At 41.4% G+C, this 7,468-nt stretch overlaps 1 protein-coding gene across 1 annotated transcript; it reads right to left on the bottom strand.

The window, feature by feature from the left end:
- Nucleotides 1-3,563: 3,563 nt before the first annotated feature.
- On the bottom strand, nucleotides 3,564-7,468 carry LOC137249634 (uncharacterized abhydrolase domain-containing protein DDB_G0269086-like). Its single transcript, XM_067781332.1, has 2 exons — nucleotides 7,088-7,468; nucleotides 3,564-7,014 (listed from the first exon to the last, which is right to left on the bottom strand). The coding sequence occupies exon 2, from the start codon at nucleotides 6,769-6,771 to the stop codon at nucleotides 4,285-4,287; it is 2,487 nt and encodes an 828-aa protein (XP_067637433.1). The 5' UTR covers nucleotides 6,772-7,014; nucleotides 7,088-7,468; the 3' UTR covers nucleotides 3,564-4,284.

Here is a 7,468-nt window from a genome sequence, read left to right as displayed (position 1 = left end):
CTCGTAGCCGAAATTAAGTGGTACATCCATGTTTTTATATCGCATCGTCTTGCTTTGCATGTCGATCTTGATGCCCTGGTCGATTAAGAAGTCCACTCCAATTATGATTTCATCAACAATTTCTGCCACTATAAAATTGTGTACTACCGTGAAGTTCCCAATTGCGACTTCACATTCTACTTCTCCAATTACCTGGGTGTCCTCTCCCGTGGCTGTACGTAGTCTTGCTCCAAGCAATGATCTTATCTTTTTGTTGACTAAATTCGCTCGAATGATGGAATGAGATGCACCCGTATCTATAGTCAGTAAGCGTTCCTTTCCGTCCACATGTCCTCCAACAGTAAGATTGCTCGATCTTCTTCCAATCTGCGAGATAGAGATTATGGGGCATTCAATTGCGGGAGCCAGCTGTCGCCCCTTGCGGCTGACTCGAATTAGTTTAACGATTGAGTGGTCTTGGATATTTGCTCATCACCTTCTGCTCTGCGTTTACGACCACCCACATTGTTGGAGCTATTGGGACCGCTGCTGCAATGTCGTGCAATATGACCTGGGTTGCCGCACTTGAAACATTTAATAACTCCGGCATTTTTCTGTTGTGATCCCTTCAGTGCTTCCAAAATAGTGTCTACCCAATCTGGTCTTTCCACTTCTACACGATGAGCTTTGTATGCTGGTTTACTCAATAGTGAGGCCGTTTCCTGAGTCAATGCATGTGATACCGTTTCAGCAAATGTCAGCTTTGGGTTTGCGTATGTAGCTCGCTTCGTTTCCACGTCCCGTATGCCATTTATGAAACTCTGGATTTTTACCCTTTCAGTGTATTCCACGGGTGCGTCCGCATTTGCAAGATGAGCCAATCTTTCAATATCTGAAGCAAACTCCTGCAATGTCTCATTTGCTTTTTGGTAGCGGTTTTGCAACTCAATTTGGAATATCTGTTTTCTATGCTCGCTTCCGTAACGTCTCTCTAAAGCGCTCATCAATGTTTCGTAATGGTTCCGCTCGTACTCTGGGATGGTCTGTAAGATTCCCGCGGCAGGCCCTTTCAGTGCCACGAACAGAGCTGCAACTTTATCTTCAGCATTCCATTGGTTCACTGCTGCGGTCTTCTCAAACTGTAGCTTAAAGACCTGAAAAGGAACAGAACCGTCAAAGGATGGTGTCTTTACCTTTGGATTACTCGCTGAAACAGCTGGGCGATTTAGTTGTAACTGCTCCATACGACCTTTTAAATCATTTACTTCTGCCTGAAATTGAGCCATTTTTGCATCCTGCACTTCCAGTTTTGATGATACCTGTTCCAAAATTTCTGCCGACATTTCAGATATACGTGCCTCTTGCGCTTCCAATTGAAATGCCATATATGTCTTTTGGTCTTCCAGTTGAGATGACACTTGCGACGTCATTTCTGAAATGCGTGCCTCCTGTGATTCCAGTTGGGATGCCATATATGTCTTCTGTGACTCCAGTTGGGTTGTTATATTTGTCTTTTGTTCTTCCAGTTGGGATGTTATGTTTGTCTTTTGTTCTTCCAGTTGGGATGTTATATTTGTCTTTTGTTCTTCCAGTCGTGATGACATGTTGGTGGATATTTGTGATGACATTTCGGACATTTGTGCCGATATTGCAGCCAATATCATGTTCAAGTCTGTGTTTGTAACTGCCTGCGATGTTTCGTTTTTCTCTTCAATTTTTGTTGTTGTTTCGTCCCCATCAGGATAAAAGACAAACTCGTCCACATCAATTCCTTGCGACTCCATTACCTCTCGTAGCCGTGCTTGAAGTTCGATCTTATTGCCGGTTGTATTTAATCCACGGTTCTCCAACTCCTTTTTCAGTTGCCGGATCTTCAATTCACTGAACTTTGCCATGTCCAAGTTGTATTCCCAATCTTCGGAATTTATTCAACAATTCCTCTTCTGACACCAATTGTAACGAATTTACTTGCAAATCCTCTTATTTGCAATCCTCTGCTAAGTTCGAATCACTAAACTGTTGAATAAATAACTCCAATATTGAATAATGGAAAAATGGCCTTTATTAAAGTACTTCACAATAACACTTATACTTTGCTACTCGCTGGCTTAATAACCAAACTGATTGATAACTCAAATTAAACTCTACTATTGGCCGCCAGATCGCGTGCTTAATCAATAACTGATTGATTGCTCAACTCAAACTGAATTACTTCTTACTCGCTTGCCCCGCTTTTTTAGTTTACGCTGCATACTTCTAGGCTCTTCGATTTCCAGAACTTACTAGTTGTTTCGGCTACAAAATCGCCAGCCACAACTACGTGCACAAATTATTGCTCTCTCTTGTGACAAATCAGATAAGATATATGCATGTGTTTGTGCATTGCCGCTCCGCTGCTCGTATACGTACATATGTGTAGACGCAATTATTTATTCGTTTATGTAGATACATAAAGATTGAATTATTGATGTGAATGTTTGTAGTTTACAGTCTCTCGCGCGCACATAGGCATATAAGTAAATGCATCTGTGTGTGACATCTCTCTGGGCTGCCTTATATATGTGTATACTTGATTTGATTATTAACGTAAATACTGCTTGGCATGGCCTTAGCATCGCCTTAGTGATGGGATAATTTAGTGATGCTAATATCCGTGACAATATTATCTAATTATATAAATTTTCGTTTATTGAAACTGTATTTTTGTGTACATGACATAATGGAGCTACAAAACTCTGGATTTTTTAACAAATTAACTTGACACATGAGTAGCCACAAATGAACAATTAAAATCAAATAAATTAAAAATATTGTCAACTTTAATTTAAAAATTATGTGATATGTAAAAATATAAGTAAAAATTTCGTTTTACATAAATGCATACATATATGATAAACGGAACACATAACGGGGTTGAGATTACCTTATTTATAAATTGTGATAAAAAATGTGCTCCAATTAACATTGCGATGTCCTAGGAGAGGAGTAGGTGATCCCACTCTCGCTTTGTTTGTGAGTATTCCATAGAGTACATACGTGAGAGTACTTTCCAAAGTACTTTCACTGTAGTACTCCATGGAGCACCCACAGAGGATCACATGCTAAAGTACTAAAGAGGAATTGTGTCGGAAAGAATTTCCGGAGTGAATTTAATTTAAAATGAAAGTAAATGAAGAGGGGCAACACAACTTTTATATTTTTTTACTACGAATATTCTTATGTTATTTAGCATTTGCGTGAATAAAGAAACTAATATTTCTCTATACTATAGTATGTATACATAAAACCAGTGCGCGGTTCCTTTTATCAGAGTTACCATAGTAAAATTTTATTATCAGTTATTTGTATGCAATATTTTACTTTTGGCAACTCTGTTCGATCGTCATCGTGTCGTGATCACGGTAGTTAAAAAACGAGCAATGATCGGCTGATGGTGCTCCGCAAACGCATTGCAAAGGAGTATTGTTAGAGTACTCCAACATGAAGAAAATGGAACACGTAATCCAACAATTTTTGCAGGGTAATGGGAATGAAAATACCCTTATTATATATTAATGTACAGTCATGTACACATGTAACTGGATAGAAATTCACATAATACATAATTAAATGTACGGTTATGTACATACATATTGTAACGATTTTGCTGCAAATCCTCTTATTTGCAATCCTCTGCTAAGTTCGAATCTCTAAACTGTTGAATAAATAACTCCAATATTGAATAATGGAAAAATGGCCTTTATTAAAGTACTCCACAATAACAATTATACTTTGCTACTCGCTGGCTTAATAACCAAAATGATTGATAACTCAAATGAAACTCTACTATTGGCCGCCAGATCGCGTGCTTAATCAAACTGATTGATAGCTCAACTCAAACTGAATTACTTCTTACTCGCCTGCCCCGCTTTTATAGTTTACGCTGCATACTTCTAGGCTCTTCCATTTCCAGAACTTACCAACTATATTCGTGTGTGTATAGTTCTCATATAGTTTCTACTTGTTTACAATTGTCTACTTTTTAGCGCTTCTCAGATGTACGTATGTGAGTTTGTAGTTTACAGTCTCCCGCACACACATAAGCGTATAAGTAAATTCATCTGTGTGCGACATCTCATCTCTCGCTGCCTTGTATGTAAATGTTGCTCGTCGGAATGTGTACATATGTGTAGACGCAATTATTGATTCGTTTATGTAGATACATAATGATTGAATTATTGATGTGAATTCACATCACTGCTTAGCATCGGCCTGGAGATGGCAGCACTCCTCAGTTTTGCTAATATTCGTAACACTGCCCTCCACCTAAGGCTGATCGTCCCGATCAGACAAATCTCCAAATCTAAACGCCGCTAGCATCTCCAAATGTACCACCCTTCTAATCCGTGGTTTCCCAGTGGTTTGTATGCGGTAGATGGTATCACTGATTTTCTTCACAACTTTGTACGGGCCTTCCCAACTGCACCGAAATTGGGCTGGAACACCTTTCCGCCGGTGAGGGTTGTTTAACAGTACCAAATCTCCATTCCGGAAACCTTCCGAATTATTTTCCCTGTCGTACCTGTGTTCCATCTTACTACTCATTATTCTGGATCGTTCTCTCGCACTCTGTTGCTTGGCCAATGAAGATCTACTTTGTAGAGCTTGTTCTTGACGGATTGGCTTCACATACTCAGTATCGTTCCGACGTTTCCCAACAAAAGTGCGCGCTGGCTTGAAACCATCCTTGCATTCTTTCTGAAAAATTCTTTCAGTCATTTTAGTGCGTCCATTAGGGTTTGTTGATGCCGGTCTTTTCCTCGCAGGTACTTTTAATTTCGCTTTATTTGGCACATTCGATCCATCAACCTTTGCTCGATCTACTTTCCTTGACTTTCGTGGTCTCTGTCGAATCTCCTCCACCAGCACTCGCTTACTGCTGAACCCTTTTTCCAAACTGAAGTTAAGTGGCACATCTTGGTTCTCATAATGCATCACCCTTCTCTGCATATCGATCTTGATGTCATGGTCAACCAAGAAATCCACTCCCAATATAACTTCATCAACGATCTCCGCCACAACGAATTTGTGTAGAACCATGACCTTCCCAATTAGGACTTCACATATTACTTCTCCCTGGACTTGGTTATATTCGCCTGTGACCGTACGCAACCTCGCTCCAGTTAATGACTTTACTCTCTTGTAGACCAAATCAGATCGAATCAAGGAATGAGATGCGCCCGTATCTACAGTCAGTACACGCTCCTTGCCATCCACATTCCCTCTGACGGTAAGACTGCTTGATTTCCTTCCAATTTGCGACACAGATATCACAGGACATTCAATAGCCGGGGCAAGTTTTCGTTCTTTATCTCTTACTCGCTCTTGCTCATCTCCTCCAGCTTTGCGTTTACGGCCACCCACATTGTTGGAACTATTAGGACCAAGATCGCAATGACGTGCAATGTGACCGGACTTCCCGCATTTGAAGCATTTGATAACTTTTTCACTCCGCTTTTGCGATCCTTTCAGCACCTCCAATATTGCGTCTACCCACTCTGGCCTTTCTACTTCCACACGGCGTGCTTTGAAAACTGGCTTACACAGAAGCGACGCTGTTTCCTGAATCAGAGCTTGTGACACCGTTTCTGCGAATGTTGGCTTTGGGTTTGCGTATGTAGCTCGCTTCGTTTCCACGTCTCGTATGCCATTTATAAAACTCTGGATTTTTACCCTCTCGGTGTATTCCACGGGTGCGTCCGCATTTGCGAGATGAGCCAACCTTTCAACATCTGAAGCAAACTCCTGCAAAGTCTCGTTAGCTTTTTGGTAGCGGTTTTGCAATTCTATTTGAAATATCTGTTTTCTGTGTTCGCTTCCGTATCGCCGTTCTACAGCAGCCATCAATGCGTCATAACTGTTTCGCTCTCCTTCGGGAATCGTCTGTAGGATTTCCGCTGCTGGCCCCTTCAATGCCACGAACAGTGCAGCAACTTTATCTTCCGCATTCCAGTTGTTCACTGCTGCGGTCTTCTCAAACTGTAGCTTGAAGACCTGGAAAGGAACAGAACCGTCAAAAGATGGTGTTTTTACCTTTGGATTACTAGTTGAAACTGCTGGGCGATTTAGTTGCAACTGCTCGATACCTCCTCTCAAAGCATCCACCTCGGCCTCGATTTTTTCTTCAAACTGTAAAATTTTTGTGTCTTGCGCCTCCAACTTCGAGGAAATACGTCCTTCTTGCTCTTCCAGTTGAGCAGAGATCTGCGATGATATCTGTGCTGAAATTTGAGCCGACATTTCGGATATCCCTTCCTCTTGTGCTTCCATCTTCGATGTAATCTGTGTCGACATTTCTGACATACGCGTTTCTTGTGCTTCAATCTTCGATGTTATTCGCGCCTCTTGGGATTCCATCTGTGATGACATATACGTTTTCTGTTCTTCTAGTTGTGATGACATGTTGGTGGATATTTGTGATGACATTTCTGTTATACGTGCCTCTTGCGCTTCCAGTTGGGATGCCAATTGCGACGACATTGATGCTACTGTCGATGTTTGTGCAGATATTGCAGCCAATATCCTGTTCAAGTCTGTGCTCGTAACTGTCTGCGATGTTTCGTTTTTCTCTTCAATTTTTGTTGTCTCGTCGACATCAAGATGAAAGACATACTCTTCCACGTTAATTCCTTCTGCTTCCATTGCCTCTCGTAGCCGTGCCTGAAGTTCGAGTTTAACGCCGCTTGTATTCAATCCACGGCTCTCCAACTCCTTCTTCAGTTGCTGGATCTTCAATTCACTGAACTTTGCCATATCCTTGTTGTCTTCTGGAATTTATTCAACAATTCCTCTTCTGACACCAATTGTAACGATTTTGCTGCAAATCCTCTTATTTGCAATCCTCTGCTAAGTTCGAATCACTAAACTGTTGAATAAATAACTCCAATATTGAATAATGGAAAAATGTGTCAGGTCGTTGGTCGTCCCCGCGTTGGGCTTCACTCACACCTTGGCCCGCTTGGATGTAGGGAGCCTCGCATGTCGAGGTGGAGTACGCTGGTAAAAACAGAAAGATGGAATTAAATTTTTCCTTGTTCAAAATATATGAACAAATTAACCAAAGATTTACCCTCCGGTCCCCCTCCTAAACCAGGGGTGGTATCCACAGTAGGTTTGCGCAGAACACCTCTCTACGTTGGTGGCCTACGGCCGCGCGTAGAAAGTAGTACCCTGCGTGGTTCCAACACCGGTTTGGAGACCAAAACTATATCCGCACAACACACTTATGTTCACAGTTTTTTTTGGTGGGTACTTAACAGCAAGCACCTGAAGAGCACAAACTTTCACCGCAAATATCTCCGGATAGAGATACAATTTTTAATTTCCGCCTTCGCTATATTGTCCGCGAGATTAAGACGCGTCGTGGGACACCTCTTTCGACCTTGTAGTAGCAGTCGACCTCGCACCTAAACTCGAAGCTTTAATAAAATTTTATAAAATTGTGTTTACA

The sequence above is a fragment of the Eurosta solidaginis genome, chromosome 4, assembly GCF_040869045.1.
Source record: "Eurosta solidaginis isolate ZX-2024a chromosome 4, ASM4086904v1, whole genome shotgun sequence".
Classification (NCBI taxonomy): domain Eukaryota; kingdom Metazoa; phylum Arthropoda; class Insecta; order Diptera; family Tephritidae; genus Eurosta; species Eurosta solidaginis.
Note: the sequence above shows the minus strand (reverse complement) of the source record. Positions and strands in the feature narration are given on the sequence as shown.

What these genes read in the sequence shown, in the direction of transcription:
- LOC137249634 (XM_067781332.1), bottom strand. Translation starts at nt 6,771, where the DNA reads ATGGCAAAGTTCAGTGAATTGAAGATCCAGCAACTGAAGAAGGAGTTG.